Raw genomic sequence first — 19774 nt, 5'->3', positions numbered from 1 at the left:
AGCTAAGGAGCAGGGCCATCAGGGAGGGCTCAGGTGGAGGGCACGACTGTCACTCTGGGGAACTCTAGGAGCAAAGGCTCAGCTGCGAGGCCAGCAGCGGGTGCCTGAGCGACTTGCCCGAGGCCACACAGCTAGTGAGGCCACAAAGCAGCCGTGGCTGGCCCCCCCTCTAAATGCTTCTTCTACAGTCAAGTGTCCCTCAGCAAGACAAGAAGAACGGGCCGCTCAGAAATCACACTGTCCCCTTTGGAGCTGCTTCCTGGGGCCCAAGGAAAGCCCAACAACAGCCCTAGTGCTTCCTGAGGGCTCACCACGTGCCCGACCCTGTGCCGAGTGAGCACGTGATCTCATCAATGCACCAACCATGCAAAAAGGCCTCATTAGGATTTGCATTTACCGAAGACGCCATGGACTACACGACATAATGTGGCATAAAGACAGGAGGGTAAGAACTCCTTGGTCCAAAATTGGGCTCCTCCCCTTCCCAAGTCCGCGACCTTAGACAACTTACTTTACCTCTCTGAGCCTCCACTGACTCATCCATAAAATGGGTATAACCTACCATGTAGGGATACAAAGATTTAATGGAATAACCACACGCAAATCATGCCTGGCAGAGTGGCTTCTCCGTAAACAGCAACCGCGAAGGAGTCCATCATCGTCTTCAGGGTTGTTATCAGCTGCGCTGTCTTCGAATGGCGAGTCCAGGCACACACAGAGGAGTCCTAGCTTTCATCCCTCTGCCCCCAACAAAAAGTTAGTAGGGTCTCTGGCGATCAAGGCTTAAAGAGAGCCCAGAGAGCACCTGGCCTACCCCCATGAGGCAAGTCCTTCCCCTCTCTGAGCCTCAGATTTTTAATCTGTAAAATGAGGTAATAGCATTCACTCCGTGGAATTGCTGAGATGGCCAAAGCTCTTAGTGTAGTGCCTGGCTCATAGTAAGCACTAGATAAATATCAGCTGCTATCATCATTTGTGAGAAACAGAGGCTAAGAAGGGGGGAGACGCCTTGGCAGAGCCACCCAGCAAGTGAGTGGCTCGGCCTCTGTGGAACCTGGACCTCCAGGCGGGCCAGCCTTCCACTCAAGGCCCTCCCAAGGCGCGGGGCCTCCCGCAGGTGATGCCTTCTAGCAGCGGCCACTTCAGGGTTTTGCGGAGCTTTTTAAAAATATAATTGTTTACATCCCAGAGCAGCCATTTCAGCTTTAATGAATGAATTCAATATGCTCAGAAAATGTAGAATAAATCCTTGCCTGTGGCCCAGAATAGGCCCGGCTGCACCAGCTGCCGGGCGGGGAGCCAAGTCACCAGCTGGGGCCGGGCTGAGGATGCGGGGCCTTGGTCTGCACAGAGGCAGGCGGTGGGTTGGGGCCCGGGAGGGGACCGGCCCGGGAGATGCTGGGTCCAAGAGCAGATCGGTGCCATCTCTAGGTGGCAGGGCCGTGCGGCAATCTGCTCTTAATCAGAGCCCTGTGTCGACCCAGTGTTGCCTGTTAGGTTGGTACCTGGAGGAGGGGAACACAGAGGCTCCAGACTTTGATCCGTGAGGCTCCTCCACCTGGAGCGCCCTCCTGACTTTCGTCTCAGTTTTGAAGATCCCCCTCAGGGGTCCCATCGGATGGTAGGACCCCTTGGCTGGGGCTGACCACTGTGAACTTCGAGTGTCTCCTGCCGAAAGTGTTCTCTGGGCATCTCCCACGCACTTATCTGGGTCCATCTCCCTTGATCAGACTGAAATTTTGCCTTGAGAAGTGAGGGTGGTGTCCCAGGGCAGCCAGGGCATGGAGGAGAAGACAGGAAAGGAGGAGAAGAGAGGAAAGAGGGGGAAGAAGGGGAGGGAGGGAGGAGAGAAGGAAGAGCCGAGCAGAATGAACTCGGGAATGGCCCAGGAGCCTGGGGACTCAGATTCTAGTGCCATTGCACCCAAAGCCTCACTGTGTGGCCCTGAGCAAGGCCCTTGCCCTCTCTGGTCCTCCGTGCCCACCCGATCTAAAGAGGGGCTGGGGCCTGGCATGATCTCAGCCCTTTCCAGGGGATGGCTCTCCGTCACCGCTGGGGGTTCCCAGAGCCAGGCAGGTGGGATGCCCTCCCTGGCCTCTGCCGGGGTGGGTCCAGGCTATGAGAGGCCAAGCTTGCCATCCAAGGCCCTCTGCAGAGGAAACCCATGCAGGCCCAGACAGCAGCTGTCTTGCTCCTCCCAACTAGGTGACTTGATGTCCCTTCGCCTAGAGCCTGAAGGAATGAACAGCCCTGGTTCCCAGCCAGCTGGGGCCCAGGCGCCAACCTTAATCAGAGATGAGGTGCTCATACACTGAGCTCTGAACACCTCATTACAACTGTGCAGCTTGTGTCCTTAGGGACAGGAAGCAGCGGGCGCTGGGGGACAGACAAGGAAAGCCCCTGTCAGGGGAGGGGAGGGGGCAGGGTGCTGGAACTGGAGATGGGGGCCTGGCCTGGGCTGCCCTGAGCCCTGCAGTCTTCACCTACAGGAACAGAGGTGAGGGGAGCCTGGGTGACTCAGTCGGTTAAGCATCTGCCTTCGGCTCAGGTCATGAGCCCGGGGCCCTGGGATCGAGCACCGTATTGAGCTCCTTGCTCAGCGGGGAGTCTGCTTCTCACTCTCTCTCTGCCTGCCGCTCCTGTTCTCCCTCTCACTGGCTCACTCTGTCTCTCCCTCAAATAAATAAATAAAATCTTTTTTTTTTTAAAGGAAAGAAACAGAAATGAGCACAAACAAGCACAGAGAGAACTGGAATGGTGGATGGAGGGAGTGTCCCCAGAGTGGAGGCAGTAGGTCCATTTTGAAACGCCAAGCCTTCCTCTGCCCCAAACCTTCCTCTGCACAGCAGACAGAAGGTCCAGCTTTGGGCCACTTAGAGCTGTGTGACCCTGAGCTAGTGACTGTCACCTCTCAGAGTCTCGACTTCCCCACCTGCACATGGACATGAAAACAGAAGTATCTACACCACAGGCTCGTGGGGATTCAATGAGCCAACCTATGTAATGCCCCGGGGATGCGAATCAGGGCCATGTACATCCAAATGTCAAGTGAGCACACCCTTCGATCCAGCAGTGACATGGTCTAGGAGACCCATGTCCACTTGCTACTGTGCCCCAGCTCTGCACACAAGGATGTTCAGCATGGGGTTGTCCAGAACACCAAAATGCAGAAAGCAGTCTGAACGGCCTCCAGGAGAGCTGCTTCACATATGAAGCCTTCCCCCCAACCAAAGGACAGGTCCCTGCAGTCAACAAAGAGAATCAAGGACATCTCGATGACCCAGCGGGCACGCCTTGACTCCTCACAGGCACAGAAGCAGACATCGTGATATACAAACAACGCTCGACCAAACAGCCAGCCTGTGTATTTGTTACGTGCGTGGACGTAGCGGTGGGTCAGTCTCCCGGGGTCAGCTGGCCCCACCACTGCGGGCCGTGCTGTGCTTGGAGAAAGCTCCCGGGACTGTGTATCCCTGCCCCAACCTCCCGTGAGTCTCCCATGACTTCGAATCGTTTAAGAGAAAACAAAACAAAACAAAACAAACCTCAGCCTGTTAGGGTGACGAGCTGCCCCGTATGATGTCGTCACAGGGAAAGATGACATTATACATTTGCCAAAACCCACAGAAGGCACAACACCAAGAGTGAGCCCGAATGGAAACTCTGGACTTTAGTCAATAACGGCGTGTCTGTATTGGCTCATCGATTGTAATCAAAGTCACCCTTACACCTTGACCAATGCTCACCTCTGAGGGCAGAGGGATCTGGGGACGGAGGGAGAGGAGGGACCTTTCTTCTTCTATGTTGTCCTGCACGGTTTCTGTTTCTCATAGGAAGACAACTTTACGGTATTCTGCGTGCTGTCGTTTTAAAACCTAAGCAGTGATGCACCTCACAAAGTGCTCGGATATATGGCCATGGCTCTGGGTTGATGATCTCCCTTTTATGACTCCCAGCGGCCTTCTGCGTGGGGAACATCTGGCCACCTTCTCCGATCCCGGGATGGCCCTCCCGGCTGCTGGCAGTCAAGGCACCCAGCAGAAGGCGGGCGGGCTGGGCCTTTGTCATCACTGCTGTTGTCTCTCTTCCCTGCAGGCACCCTCCACCCGGGCTCCCCGAGTTATGATCCCATCCATTTCGGGACTGACATCTTTATTACAGCCCGCGGGGAGTTGCCAGTCGATGGGCAGCCTCCCTTCCTCACCCAATGACGAGGCCCCTCCTCGGGATATATATATGAGCCTCATAGTGTCATATATTAGGCAAAGGGGTCAGTGGCAAGTAGACTGGCACATTTAGTGGAAGAATAATAAATTAAACCTCCCATTGGCCTTCAGATGAAAAGGAAGGCAAAGCAACGGGGCCGTCCAAGCAGGCATCACTCATCCATGGTTATTTTGGATCCTGCACATTATTGTCGTTTTTGTGAAAGAATGAGGGACAGCAGGCAGAGTGACAGTCTCTGGCTTTCTAGGGAGAATGCATATAATCTTTTACAGAGACGGAACCACGGCAATCCTGAAAGAAGAGCCCGAGTCAGCCCTGCAAACTCCAGCTTTGCTAGGAAACCCCTCGCCCCAAAAGTGGACAGACTTCCTGTTAATAAGACCAGCATTAATAACCATGATGATGGAGTTTCACATATTCCAATGAAATGATGTGAGCCTCACAAGAACCCTGGCAGGTAAGCACTATTATTACTCCCATTGTACAGATGAGGATACTGAGTCTCCAAGGTCGAGGGAGTGGCCGGGATCGTGCAGAAGAGCAGGGATTGAACACGGATCAGTCATCCTGGTCCCAGAACCCAGGCCTTTAGCCTCAATTCTGAGCTCTCCAACTTTAATTCTGCTTAACGGGATAACCTTCCAGATGGAGGAACAGGGACTGGAGACCAGACAGAGACACGAATGGAAACTAGATGGTGTGGAGAAGGAGCTATTAGGGGAGAGGTAGGCGTCCGGGCACCCAGCTTGCACACAAGAACTGGGCAGCTGGTTGGCCTGGCAGAGAAGGGCAGGGGCCCGGGAGGCAAGCAAACAATGACCCTAAGCCCTTGGGTCCACTACGTGATGCGTGTGACTTTGGCAATGTCACATGACCTCTCAGCCTCTGCATCCTCAGTTCAAAATGAGGATTCTTTCCCTATCTGTCAGGGGTGCTGGGAGGATTCAAAGGGAAAATGCAGATGAAAGGACCCCCAGGCCTGGGCTGAGGTGGAGAGCAGGGAACGGCAAGAAGGCTTCGTTCATGGAGATCATTCCCGGGAAGAGTGTTGTGTCTGATTCCACTCACACAGCCAGGGGGATCCGAGACACAGAAATAGTTTCTCTCTGCAGAGAGGGAACCAAGTTCATCCTTGATGTATGTACTCTTCTGTGGGAAGAGGGTGCGACAGCAAAGGATAGTGGCCGGGGCCAGGGGGAGCACTGGTAATAAAAGCAGGGAGCAGAAGTGTCTTCTTGCTACCCCTGCAGAGAACCAGGAAGCCTTGGCTGTGGAATTTTACAAGCTTCGTGGTATCCCAACTTCCAGCAACCAGGACTCACGCAGTGCCCAGCGCTGTGCCCCGTTCCTGACACACAGCATCTCAGTCCATCTGCATGGTGGACCTGTGAGGTCAGTGCTCTTTTCAGTCCCATTGTAGAGGCCAGAAAACTAAGCCTCAGAAAGCTAAAGTGACTTGCTCAAAGCCACTGTGGCAAAACATGGCCACACCCCTATCTCTCTATGTGTTCTAGAACCTTGTTGCTGCCCATCGCCAAGGGTGGAGTCTGGTTCCCCTGCCCTTTGAAGCTTATAACCCATAGAACACAACAGAAAGGATGCTGCATGATATCTGAGGCCAGCTCAGAAAAGCTTCCAGGTTGGAAACTTGCACCTGAAGCCCAAACAAGCCTATGCGGGGAGACCGGAGACCACACAGGAGAGGGAGATGCCCGGCCAGTGCCAGCCTCCTCCAGCCCCTGCTCTGTCAGTGCCAGCCCCCGCAAGACTGCAACCAAAGGACACACCTCAAGCCAGAGAACCGCCAGCTGAGCCCTTCCAAACTGCAGACCAACTGAAGCCTCGGGAGGTAATGAAATTATTATGTGTAAGCTGTGGGAGCTTGGGGCTCATTTGTCACACAGCATGGTACCACGGCCAGCCCCAAAGCTAACAAGTGATGGAGTTCTCACTTTGAAGCACTTGCTGAACGCCTCATATGTGCCAGGTGTGATGCATCCAGTCTCTGACCATCGCAAATGCCCGTAGAAGGTAGGTGGATTTATTACCATTTTACAGACACGGAAGCTGAGTCCGGAGAGGGGAAATCACTCTGGACAAGTTAAATCACACAGCTGGAGGTGGGGAAGCCTGGATTCAGAGACCCCAGCTCTTCCCTTGTCCCTCTCTCTCCCCTTATCAAGTGAGCTCCAGAGAGCATCCATTTGCTGCCATATGAAACATGGGCCACTTTTTGCCAAAGGAAAGAGACACGAGGTTGGATGAATGGTTTCCTGATGGCTCCTGAGGGATGGCCCGGACCATGAGCCTTGGTTAACAGCAAACCAACCGTGATGTCAAATCACCCGGGGTTTTCTGCCTGCCAAGTGGAGCCAGCCCCAGAGCATCCTCCCGCTGCCTTCCCAAGGGACCAGTCTGGGATGGCAAGTCTGAGAGACAGAAGGGAGGTGAGGACACAGGCGCAGAGCCGGGGAGCTCCGTGGCCCCTTGGCCACAGTAAGAACACATTCCCTAAGACCCAGCTGAGGCTGACTTCACCAAGTCACTATGTAACAACCTCTTCAAACAGGTCACTTTATAATGAACCAGGCAAAGCCAGAAGCCACCTTGCCTGTCCATGGGAGGCGGCCCAGAGTCAGGACATTCTTAGCATCACAGGCTTGAGGGAGCCCCCAGACAAGCTCTAGGACATCCTCGCTCCCCCCTTCCCTCCTCCTCCCTCATCTGAGGCTCAGGCAGGTTCTATAACTTGGCCAAGATCACACCCCGCTGATAAATGGCCGAGCTGAAGTCTGGCAAAACTCGGTGTCCTTCGCCCAGCCCCTGCATCTCCTGGGGGATGGCAAGCCTCTGGCTTCAAGGCTGCCCAGGGCACAGCTGATGACGGGGCAGTCCACAGTCCCCCACCTCCACCCTAAGCAGCCAGCCTCCTGGGATAGAAGCCATCGTGCCACAGGGGCCAAAGGGATTGAGAAGGGGGTGGGAGAGAGTCAGGGTGGAAGAGCTCTGCAGGAGCTCAGGGGGCCTAAGGGAGCTTTAGGAAGAACAGGATATGACACCCCTTCCAAAGGAGGAGGCTCAGAGCAGCCCCCAGGAGTTAGGCTGAGACCGTGTATGATGTAGGTGCTGAAAGCTCAAAGCAGAGGCCATGAGCATGCTGGGACCTCGTGGTGATCTGAGGGCCTGGGGTCTGGCAACCTGGGACCACCCACATGTGCTCAGTGGCCCTTTCATGGGGTCGCCAGGTCTAGAGGCTGCTGCACTGGCTTGGCACCTGTGATCAATACACATTAGGTCTTCATCCCTGGTCCCTGGCACTCCTAAAACCCTTGGCATCTCTCAAGTGAGGAGGGTCTTTTCTACACTAATGAATGGCTGGGGTCTGGTGGCAGTGGGGAAAGGGTCCCCCAATAGCTTCAGGACAGGGGTTGGTTGCTGGGAAGACCAAGGCACAATGAAAAGTTTCAAACTTTGAGCCTCACTCCCTGACCTCTGAGGAGGGGAGAGGGCCTGGAAGCTGAGTAATCACCAGTGGCCAATGACTTCATCAATCAGGTCTCAATATTAAAACTTCCATAAAAGCCCCAAACTATAGCATTTGAAGAGCTTCTGGGTTGGTAAACACATTGAAGTGTTGGGGGTGGGGGTGAGTGTCATACCAGGGAGGGCAGGCCCCTCGCCCATGCCTGGCCCTACACATCTCCTCCACTTGCTCTTCCTATGTTGTATCCTCTATAACAAATGAATAATAGTAAATAAAGTGCCTTCTTGGGTTCTGTGAGCTTTTCTGGCAAATCATCAAACCTGAGGCGGTGGTGGGAAGCCCCCCCACTTTATAGCTGCTTGGTCAGAAGCACATGTGTGGTCTGTGTCTGAAGTTGGGCAGTCCCATGGGGTTGAGCCCTTAATCTGTGGGGTCTGCACGGACTCCGGCTCTGAATTGAATTGAATTGAATTGAATTGAATTGAATTGAATTGAATTGAAATGGAGGAGACACCCAGTCAGTGTCTGGAGAATCAGAGAATTAGTTGGCCTAAGGAAAATTTCACACATTTGGTGTCAGAAGCAGTTCAGAGAGCCCTGCTGAGAAAGTGACCCCGCCAGCCATCCAGGAGCCTGAGCAGATGCTGCGGGCCACGGGGGCAAGAGAAGGAGGGATGTGGGGTTCCCAAGTTTGGACTCAGAGCTCGGGAGGACTTGGGTCCAAATCCCACCTCTGACTTTAGTTGTGTGCCCTGGGGATATGGACGAAGCTCTGGCCAGCCTCAGTTTCCCCATCTGTAAAATGGACATCATAATAGGCCTCTTCCGTCCCAGACTGTTCTAAAGGTGCAGTGACATCAGCACGTCTATAAGCCCTCAGCCCGGCACCCAGGAAATCAAGTCGGTTACCCCCCTGGAAATGACCCTCACAGCCTGTCGCGAAGGCGAGGACACTGGAGGTATGTTTGCAGGGAGACTGACCAGCTGAGCTTCCCAACCTCGCTCAGGAACGTACTAGCTGTGCAACGGCAGGTAAAACACATTCTTTCTGAATCTCTGTTCTTCCATCCATCAGAGGGTGATGCGTGACGGCAAACACTACTGAACCCGCACTTCAGGAGCCAAGTCCTGTGCTCCACACTTTTGGGCACTGACTCAGTTAATCCTCACAGTCAAGCCTGCAAGCCGGGGTCTGTTATTGGCTCCATTTTATAGAGCAGAAAACTGAGGCTCAGGGAACCCAAGCCAAAGCTCGCACCCAGCAGGCTGACCCCCGGCTCCCACCCATGGCACTTCGTCCTCACATTACTGCATGAATCAAATCGGATCAAGAGGCACGATTGAGGCACAAGGGCTTTTGAAACCTCCAAACGCTAAACCAATACTGGTGGGGGCTGTTGTCGTTGTTATAACGGTTCAAGAACCCTGAGGCCAGTTACGAGGCCCAAAATCTTCCCCCAGGGACTGATACTGGTTTTTAAAAATAAGATCAGAGCTCTCAAAAGAAGTTAAGGAAGCTAGGCGCGCTGGGAAGAGTTCATCATTCTAGTGGGGGAGAAAAAAACTCTGATTAATGGAAATGATTCTTAATATATTTCAAAATGATCTGTTATGACACAAAGCAAAGACATTTATATATGACTTTGAAATTCTTAATAGCTGATTTTAGAGCAACCTATTATGAAATCTTCCAAAGCAGAATATATAGTAAGTAAATCATCGGGCAGGCCTCCCAGGCAGGCTGACAGCAGCTCCTCTTAAAATAATTTATAAGGTGGGGTAGGGGGGAGGCTGGGAGAAATTATTGCCATAATCATGTATTAATAAAATATTTATAAATGTGACTTTCCCAGATACCATTACAGGCAGCTACAGGTATGGGTCAATTCCTCGAGCCCACATCAGAAAAGGGCATCCCACATGCTCCAGGGAGAGAAACTCCACCAACCAAACTCCTCTGGTGACAGGTCAGTGGATGGGGGGGTTCTATTAGCCTCTGTTTTGTGGCATTGGAGGTAGAGAGAGTTGAAGTTGACAGTGCAAACCGGAAGGCAGATCCCCCCGTATGCAGACCTTGCAGGGTGCCCGGTGGGGGCAATCCTGTGTCAGTTTAGTGCAGCCAGGATGCAACCAGCTGGGCCTCCTTGAGAGAGTCACCTATGCTGGGATCGGCAACAAAATCCTAAACCTTCCTTCTACGGAAGGGTTGCCTTGAGCTAGCCACTACTGATGGCCTATCTGCCATCCCTCACCCTGGCCATCCCATACCTGCCACCCCACAGGTCCCTGGTCTGGCATTGCAGGTACCTATCTGGACCTCACTGCTCTCTCTGGCTGCGGGCACATGCTCAGCTCAAAAGCCGGACAGGCTGGGAGTGCCGCTGTTCATGACTCCCAGGAGCAACCTTCAACCAGGGAGAAGCAGAAGGTGGTGAATAAATATCCCGGCTCGCTCGTCTCCCAAGTAATACGACTTGGAGCCATGCTCCTCAGAGTCGCCCAGAGGTCCCCAGTGGAACTGGGCTCCAGGCATCAGAGGTAATGCACTCATTAAAGCACATGGTATCACCTGTCTTCCCTCCCCTGTCTCCTTCCCCTACTCGTGATCGCCTCCCAGAAAGGACACGAGCACCCAATCTTTGTCTCCAGGTCTGCTTTAGGGGACCCAGTGCAGTTCAGCTTTCTCTTCCATATTCCATTTGATCTTCCCATCAACCCCGTTCTCTGCATGTGGAAAGAGGAGACCACTTGAAGCTCAGACCAGTCTGGTATTCAGTCTTAGTTAATTGCATCAAGAGCCTCAGCTTTCCATTCTGTAAAGTGGGCTTGCTTCCTTCAACTCATCCCCAACCCACTGATGTCCCGACTCTGAACTTTCAGGACTTTCCTGCTCTGACCTCTGTAATCACACCCTCAACCCAATCAGCTCACAAAACTGGCTCATGGGGATCCCTGGGTAGCTCAGCGGTTTAGGGCCGGCCTTCAGCCCAGGGCGTGATCCTGGAGTCCCAGGATGGAGTCCCGCATCAGTTTCCCTGCATGGAGCCTGCTTCTCTCACTGTCTGTGCCTCTGCCTCTCTTTCTCTGTGTTTCTCATGAATAAATAAATAAAATCTTAAAAAAAAAAAAAACAAACACAAAACTGGCTGGTGGTCCCAGCGAGGAAGTCTCAAGTCTCCTAATAAGATGATGAATTCACAAGAAGGGACCCTCGTATTTTTCCCTTTGCCAGGTCTGGACACAATGTAGGTGTTGGCCCATCTCAGGGATGGGGATGTGTTAGGGGCTGAATTATGTCCTCTCAAAGTCCATATGGTAAAGTATTAATGCACAAGACTTCAAATTGTGGCTGTATGTGTTGATCAAGGCTTTAAAGAGATAACTAAGGTAAAATGAGGTCCTAGGGGTGGGCCCGAATCCAACGTGATGGTGTCCTAACCAGAAGAAGAGATCAAGACACAGACACACACACAGACACACACACACACACACACACACATACACACGAGTGGAGGGCCAGCCATGTGAGGACGCAGCAGGAAGGCAAGCCTAGGACAGAGGCCTGGGGAGAAACCAACCCTTCAGGTATCTTGATCTTGAACTTGCAGCCTCCAGAACTGCCAGAAAATGAATAAAGAACCTCGAATCTGGCTCAACTGCAGAATTTCACATCTGACAAAACTGGGACCAGAGAGAAGGCTGGACTTGCTTAAGGTGACACATGAAGTTGGGGGCAGAGTCAGATTCCTAACATCCTCTCTCTGGCTTGACTGGGTCTAAGGGGGATGGAGGAGTTTTTTTCCAGAGCACAATCAAACAGTTAGGCACTTTGGACGCATAAGCCTCCCAGATGCTGTGACCTCCCGTGGGAGCGGTGCAGGATAGGGATGAGCCAGCTTTTTCTGTAAAAGGCTAGATAATAATAATTTGAGCCTTAGCAAGCCACAGAATCGCTGTCTCAACAACTCAACTCTGCCATTGTGGCAGGAATGTAGCCATAGCCATATAAATGAATGGGCATGACCATGTTCCAATACAACTTTAATTATGGACACTACAATTTGAATGCCATAGAATTTTCACACATGCCGAAATATTATAGATAGCTAGCTAGATAGCCACCTAATTGAAATATAAAGATTATTTTTAGCTTATTGCTATCCCAAATCAGACAGCAGACTGGATTTAGCCCATGAGCCATAGTTTGCTGATGCTTCCTGTGGACAAAGCCAGCTGCAGAGGTAGAGATTTTACCAGATGATGAGAGTTTTGCAGGAAAAGAATTGCAGCTCAGGTTGGAGATGGGGCCATGTTCTCACACCGTGGTGTGTATGACTCATGTTGGTCTTGGTGACAAGGAAGCTGAGAGAGACATTACGGTTCCACAGGCAAAACGCTGTGATGCCCCGGTAGCCAACGTGTTGAGCATGGCCCACGACTAATTAACGAAAGGCAAGTGGTCTTTGATTTTTTCACTTTTGCCAGGTCACGCATGTCTGTCCTTGGTTTGGACCAATGGTGGGAATCCCTACCTTACTTATTTCTGACTTACCATAACTTCTGGAAATTTCCCAAACCAAATCAGTGGGCATCGGCCAAACTGATATGCAGTTCACGTGTATGAGAATCCAAAAAGTGAGCCCCAAGGCCCAGGAATGTGGGGATGGCCAGAATGATGTGCCAACATATTCCAGAAGTCTGCTGCCCACAGACAAATGATAGAGAATGTCAGCCAGAGTTGGTACACAGCCCCAGAAGACAAGACCTCAATTTACATGTATTCATTGAACAAGTAAATCCCAACTCTTTGCCCTGGGCCCCAAGGAAGTCATTCCTTACTAGCAAGAGCTAGACAAGGACACAATCACAATACAAGGCACCACAATCTGCATGAAGGCAGGAATCACACTGCTCTTGATCCCCACTGTCTCCCTAGGACTTTTTACAGTGTCAAAAGAGATCAAAGAAATTGGCTGGGGAAGTTAGGAGCCTTGAATGCCAAGTCAAGGAATTTTACTTGACTTAGCAGGCAAGGGAGAGCCTCAAGAGGATTCTAAGCAGAGGAATGGCACAACAGAGCTATTTTCTTAGAAAAGAGCCCAAAGGTCACAATGAAGATGAACAGAGGGAGGAATGTAGACATGAGCAATGAGACTACTCAATTGTCCAAGTAAAAAAAGAAAAGAAGAAAAGAAAAGAAAACCCCACTGGCAAACAGGAAGAATAGAGAAACAAGGACAGAAATGCTGTCACAGAGATCATCTGCAGGGCAAGGTGAATAATGATCCACTAGGGAGGAGTGAGGGCAAGAGGGAAGACCAGAACCACTTGGGAAACCAAGCTGCAGTAGGGATGATCAGTGAGCAGAAAATTAAGGGCAGGGAGCAGACTCAGGACGAGAAGGATGGCTGGGTGAGCTTCAGCACATGAGGTGGGGAGCAGCTCCAAGATACCCAGATAGAAACACAGCGCCTTTATGGCTCGGACCCAGCTATCTCTCAAATGTTCTAGAGCTCCTGTGCTCAATGCAGCAGCCACTAGTTCCATATGGCTATTTAAATTTATGTGGATTACAATGTAATGCAATTAAAAACTCAACCCCTCAGTCGCGCTAGCTGCATGTCAAGTGCCCAACAGGCACACGCAGCTCGGCGCTGGTTCTGGACTGCACAGAGGGAGAACATCTCCATCATCACAGAAAGTTCCACCGGACGATGCCCGTCTGCAAGGCTTCCTTGAAAAACCCAGCCCCATTTCCAGCTCAGTGCGCCTTGTCCGGCAGCTTCCCAGAGAACAGTCCCAGAGACCCAGAAGATGACAGATTGCTCCTGTCCCACCTCATGGAGCGAGGGGCCTTGTCAGGCACCTGCCAACGCAGACAGCTGGCAGCGCAGGTGAGCTCGGCGGGAAGGACGTACCTTTGCAGGCCCCCGCCGCGCCGAGGTGGTAGATGGCTGCCAACACCCGCCAAATGGCTCGCTGCTCGCCCTCCGAAATGCCCAGTGTCTCCATGGCGCCCCGGAGCTGGGCAAAGGCGGCTGCCGCCTTCTGCTTGTCTTCAGGCTGAGAGCAGAGGGAGAGAGGAGGAGGCCATGAGGGTGGAGGAAAGGCAAAGCTCCGATCAGGGCCCACCCTCGGGGGGAGGGGGAGACGCACGCTAGCTTTATTGCCACAGTAAATTACCCACAATTAGGCTGTGGCATGTTGACACCCAGGGCTCCAACTGCAGGGAAGTTATAAAGATCGTTTCTTTTTTTAAAAGATTTTATCTATTTATTCATGAGAGGCAGAGACACAGGCAGAGGGAAAAGCAGACTCCCCACAGGGAGCCCAATGTGGGACTCGATCCCAGGACCCAGGGGTCACTCCCTGAGCCAAAGGCAGATGCTCAACCGCTGAGCCACCCAGGCATCCCATAACTATCATTTCTATCTGACTTGGAATGTGCTGTGATTTTTATCTATCCTCATGTTCATGCAGGAGATTTTTTTTTTTTTTAGGCGCTGCCTTGTCCTGGGCCCTGAGGACACAAAGCCAAGGGAAGCCCAGAACTTGACTTGGAGGGCCTCTCAAGGTAGCAGTGAAAGGAGACATAACCGGGGTCTAGGTATGAGTGGGGAATAGTGGGGTCTCAAAAGCAGGCAGGCACTAATTATTCCCACCCAAAAGTGTCAAAAGAGATTTTCATAGAAGGGGAGACAAAACCGAGATTGAAGTTTGAAAAATGAATAGGCATCATTGACCAATTTAGTGCAATAAGTCCCGACAGGCAGAGGGAACAACATGACCGCAGGAGACCCAAGGAGACAACACGTGGCCCACAGAATGTGGGCACAGAAGCAGGTATTTTTGGAGGTGGTGCCGACAGAGAAGAGAGAAAGCCTGAGAAGCTGGCAGGTGCCAACTGTGAAGGCCTCACGCATGATGCTATGGTCATAGGCTTTCAAATTCCAACCATGACTGGCAAACACTGTCTACACTCCTGCACCAGTGGCAGACATCACGAATCGATCAGGAGCCCACAGCAAGCTAGTGAGTCCCGATTCTTTTCAGGACACCACCCCTTGCAGCCGACACCAACTGATCTGCCTCAGCAACTGAAGTGGAATCTGTTTACCGTCCCCAGTGCAAGTGATGGGAAACTGCCCAAGACTTTTAAAGCGGAAAGAAAGACAAAGTGACACGATCAGATGTTTATGGGTTGTAGGGTGTTGTTTTTTCTTTTTCAGATTTATGATCCCAATTATGTTTGATTGAATATTAAAATTAGTCTGAAACTCCTGCACGCACCATCTGGCCAAGGAGGCTCAGCCCAGAAACCTGCTGGGTTGAGAGGAAGTGAGCTGGGGACAAGAATTCTTTTGTCACTAATCCGCCAGCAGATAATGAGGAACTGATTTGCACTTGGCCCTCTTACAGAGCGTGGGCGATGAACTGTAGGCTGTTGAAGTTGGCAGGTCCTTGCGTTTTGCGGAACCCAATGCCCAGAGAGGGGATAACACTTGCCCAAGGTCACACAGTAAATTAGTATCAGAGAACTAGAATCAGGCTTCTCTGATTCCCGGCCCAGGCCACTTGTCTCCTCCATCCAAGCCACTTCTAACTAGGAAAGAAACCTTGCAAGGATCGGCAACCAATTGGGACGACGTCAAAGCATACAGTGACATTGAGAGATGCGCTGTGAAAATATTTCAATTAATAGCAAAAGCATGTTCCACTGATCCATCATATTTCTGGGCCACCACAGGACCACAAAATCCCTAGCAACCAGGAGCTCAACCTAGCAACCACAGCTGCTCCACTGAAGCAAACGGAGGGAAGGAAGGCATCTTACCAACATGTTCTCGGTTATTTATGAGATTTCAAAGCAGCAGCGAAAGGACACCAAAAGGACAGTGGCAACACATTTATTATGGCTCCCACTGTCAGTTCTGAGCATTTGACTTTAAATTATAGGCGGACTCCATCATCTGCCACTTAGCTCATGTGAAGAGAAGGAGCAACTTTCCCTGAAGCTTAATCTGTTTGTCTTTCCCTCCCCTCGCAGCCCCCCCGCCCTGTGTCTGTTGCAACAGAAAATATAGAGAGACAAATGTATATGTTTCTGATCCGAACAATTAGGGTCAGGAAAATGCTTGCAGTTCCTTAAATTTCCAGGGAACCAAACACTCCTGCCTCTTGCTGGGTGCAAGCCACTGGCATCCCAATCGTGCACATGGAGATTGGTGAAATTAGTGGAATACATCAAGTCACAGCCCAAATGTCTACCCACGGAGAATGAATAAATGGGGAGCCGTGTAGCTGGGGCATGGAGTTGGAGTACGACACGGCATTGAACAAGAATGAGCCACTGGTGGGTCAACTGCATGCCCGCATCCCATAGACCCAGGGTGAGCCAGAGAGGCCACATACCAAAGACACTGCACCCAGGGACCCCCTTTTCTGCGAGGTTCAAGCATGGGCCAAGCTAACCCACAGCGAGACAAGTCAGGTTGATGACTTCGGGCCAGGGGCCGGGGGGACAAGTCTGATGGCCAAGAGACTTGAGGGAGCCTGTGTCAGAATGAGGAATGTTCCAGGTGTTGATCTGGGCTGTGGCTACAGGTGTGGTTAAGAACATAATCATCACTGAGTTGGAGGCTGAGAATGAGAGCACTTTATACGCTTTATGTCTCACCTCGATTTAAAAAAAAAAAAAAATTAACGGAAAAAAAGCCAACTCACACAATGCCCGGGGTTTATCTGAGGCAATCAAAGACTCAAGGTCAACCCAAGACTGCAGATAATTTAGTGAGAAAGAAAAAATCCAAAATGCTGTCTCCACATTAGACTGGCTGTGCTTAGAGCACCCAGGAGATTCCTACAGAGAGAGGCCAAGTTTGGATTTGGAGTCGGGCAGAGCTGGACGTCCCCAGCACGGTGACTCTGCACAGGTCTCTTGGCCTTGTGCTGGGACTCAGTTTCCACTTCTGTAGGATGGAAATCATCTCCTACCTTCCTCCAGAGCCGCTGTGAGGAATAAATGAGTCATATGTAAAGCACCTGGCATTGTGCCCGGCACACAGTGGTGCTGGATAAATGCTGATCTCCGTGCACCAGGGCGTCTGCTCCGGCCACGTCGTTACTCAGGCTGTTCCGCTTTCTGGGACACCTTTCCCTACTGCTGCCCACGGGCATGCCCGGCCCTCCATGGAAAGCAAAGCAGGCATGGCCCTGTCCTTGAGAGGCTCCCAGTCCAATGAGGGGGACAGATGTGCCAACAGAATGACAGCCAGAGTGAGTGCAGGGGTGGGAAGAGGGGGCTGGGAGACTCTGGGGAGGGTCAGAGGCTTCCTGGAAGTAGTGGCACATGAAGCAAACAGAACAAGCAAGGAGAAATGGGTGCTGAGGGTCGTGGGGGTGCAGGAAGAGTCTGTCTCCACACAGAAGGACGCGGGGCTGGGGAGCATGGTGCACTGGGTGCAGAGAACCCTGCGGATGGTGGTGCAGGGCTGTCGCAGAGCGGAGGGCAGTGGGGAGCCTCGGGTTGCAGCCGGGAGCTGCTCTCCGAAGGAGTCCATGGTGCTGGAGGACTCGCTGGTCGGTGGGAGACTGGCACGTGAGCATCCTCCTCCCTGAAGCCGGCTCTGGGAGGAAAATGCTGAACATTGACTCACTTCACTTGCAAAGAACATCGGTGCCCACACAGGTGGGTGAAGCTCATAGAGAACGTGGGGAGGGCAGGAAGGTGTCAGCCCAGAGCCTGGACCTCCTCATGTCTGGGCAGCTCTCCCCATGCTCTCGATCTGACCAATTTGCATCCTACCTGGGCACTGAGAGTCTATTTAAGGAGCGAGAAGGGCAAACATTAGCTGAGCACCTACTATACCACATGGGGCACTTTTACTCTATATGGTGGGTGTGAGTCTCTCCAACGGACAGAGGAGGAAACTGAGGCCAAAGCCACCCACCTGGGGAGGAGGCAAATCACTACTTGCCAGATACTCTACTGGGTCTCCAATCCTGGGAGCTGACCAAGGAGCTGGGTATGGCTCTACCCATTCCACAGGTGCAAACACTGAGGCCAAAAAAGACGCTTGGGTGGCTCAACAGTTGAGCAACTGCCTTTGGCTCAGGCGAGGTCCCATGGTCCTGGGATCGAGTTCCACATCGGGCTCCCTGCAGGGAGCCTGCTTCTCCCTCTGCGTATATCTCTGCTTCTCTCTGTGTGTCCCTCATGAATAAATAAAATCTTTAAAAAAAAAAAAAAAAAAGAGGAAGCGACCCAAGAGGACCCAGTGGGCCAGACCCCAGGGCACATGGTCTTCAGCTGTGATACAGGATTGAAGTAACAGAGTGGAACGGACAATAGTGCCAAATTTAGGGTCAGGTCCAACCCTGCCCCTGCCACTGCCAAGCTGTGTGCTCTTAGGCAAGTAACTCTACCTCTCTGAGCCTGGTTACTGCTGCTGAAAAACAGATGTGATAATAATCCCTTTGCTCAAAGGATCATTCAGAGGATTAGGGAAGAGAAGGCTCTGGGCAGAGCCCCTGGCAAGAGTGCATGATCCCCCAACTTCCCGTTGGGAGACCATTCCTCCACAGTTGACAATTGGGTCATAAAAAATAAATGTGCCTCGGGCCAAAGCCTGGAAGGTAACAGCCAGAAGCAAACTGCTGGGAGGCAAAGATGATTATTATTATCACCGCTGCTGGGCACTTTAAAAAAAAAAAATCAGGCTAGGTTGCAGAAAAATAAATTACAGAGAAGAAGAAAATAATATGAAAGCTTTGTGATTTCAAATGTGTCCTGGTGCCCTGGCAGATCTCAAATAAGTTCCATTTAAAAGCTGAAAGTGGCAGGCAGCAAGGGCGCAGTGCAGGGACAGGATGTGGGACTGCCAGTCAGTGAGCGGAGGCGGAGGCCACTGGGGGACCAGCACCGGCCCGATTTCCCGCCCCGGGCCCTGCTCCAGCCTCATCCTGTGCTCTGCAGCCACACTGCCCTGTTTGCTGCTCTCCCCCTTCCCCTTTGCATCAGGCGCCCAGCGGAGCAGGAATACTGGCCTCGCTGCACCTGTCTGACTTCACTCCATGCACCAGCAGACCAGCTCATGCTCACCTCCTCCGGGCAGCCTTCCTTGATACGCCTCCACCCCTCCCAGCCTGACCTCAGCCTACGCGCACCTCTGTTCAAGCACCTGTCATTCTGGCTTCGCATTATCTGCTAATATGGCCTCATGGAGGCCTCCACCTGCCTTCAAAGCCATGAGTCCTTTGTGACAGAGACCCAGCTGAGCTATCTCTGTGCCAGTGCCTGGGACACAATGAGATCAGTAAATGTCCACTGATGAGTGAATGTCAATGGGATGCCACTTAGTGTCCCTGAATCACAGCCATTAATGCTGAGATAGTTTATCCACCCACTGTGCCAGGCCCACGGTGCTACCAAACCCCATGTTCACGGACCCCAGAGGCCAGGCTGGCTGAGGAAGGAGGGCCCCGAACTCTCAAATTCCCTTCTCTGGGCCCCTCTGTGATTCCCAGCAACCACCCCAGCTCCCAGGACACAGGCAATGGATCCAACGAGAGACATGAGATCCCCAAGGCCCCCAGGAAATGCCTTTAAATGCATAGTGGGATAAATTAAAGTGCAATTAATAAAGTTCTGTCTACCAGAACTAAAATCGCAGTGAAATTTAGAAAATTGAAAAGACACGATATTAGCCCAGTTATGGTGAGTGGGGCTGCTCGTTCGTTCATTTATTCACTCAACAAACATTTATTGAGCACTTGCTGTATGCTGGGCTCAGGGCAAGGCCTTGTAAAATATACAAGCAGTGAACAGGACACTGAGGTCCCCCATCTTCTTGGACCTTAGGATGGTGGGGAGACAGACAATTAGCAAGCAAACATGATGAGAGATTGTTATCAATGAGCTCATACACACACACACACACACACACACACACACACACAAACATTAGCAGGAGGTCTCTCCCCAGAGGGCTGGGAAGCAGGGACAGTAACACTGAGCCGGATGCCCAGGATGGAAGCACAAAGATGTTTATCATCTCATTATTA

General features: G+C 51.9%; 1 protein-coding gene across 1 annotated transcript in view; it reads right to left on the bottom strand.

Annotated features, from left to right (window-relative positions):
• Nucleotides 1-19774, bottom strand: part of MYO18B (myosin XVIIIB) — a gene marked incomplete at its 5' end in the record, with an annotated part of 242336 nt that overhangs the window by 198240 nt on the left and 24322 nt on the right. Inside the window, one exon of the mRNA XM_072801883.1 lies at nt 13630-13774. Within this exon, the coding sequence (XP_072657984.1) occupies nt 13630-13774 (145 nt within the window). The remainder of the gene's footprint in view (nt 1-13629; nt 13775-19774) is intronic.

The sequence above is a fragment of the Canis lupus genome, chromosome 27 (genome assembly GCF_048164855.1).
Source record: "Canis lupus baileyi chromosome 27, mCanLup2.hap1, whole genome shotgun sequence".
NCBI lineage: Eukaryota > Metazoa > Chordata > Mammalia > Carnivora > Canidae > Canis > Canis lupus.
The sequence above is the reverse complement of the archived record's forward strand: the minus strand, read 5'-3'. Positions and strand labels throughout refer to the sequence as shown.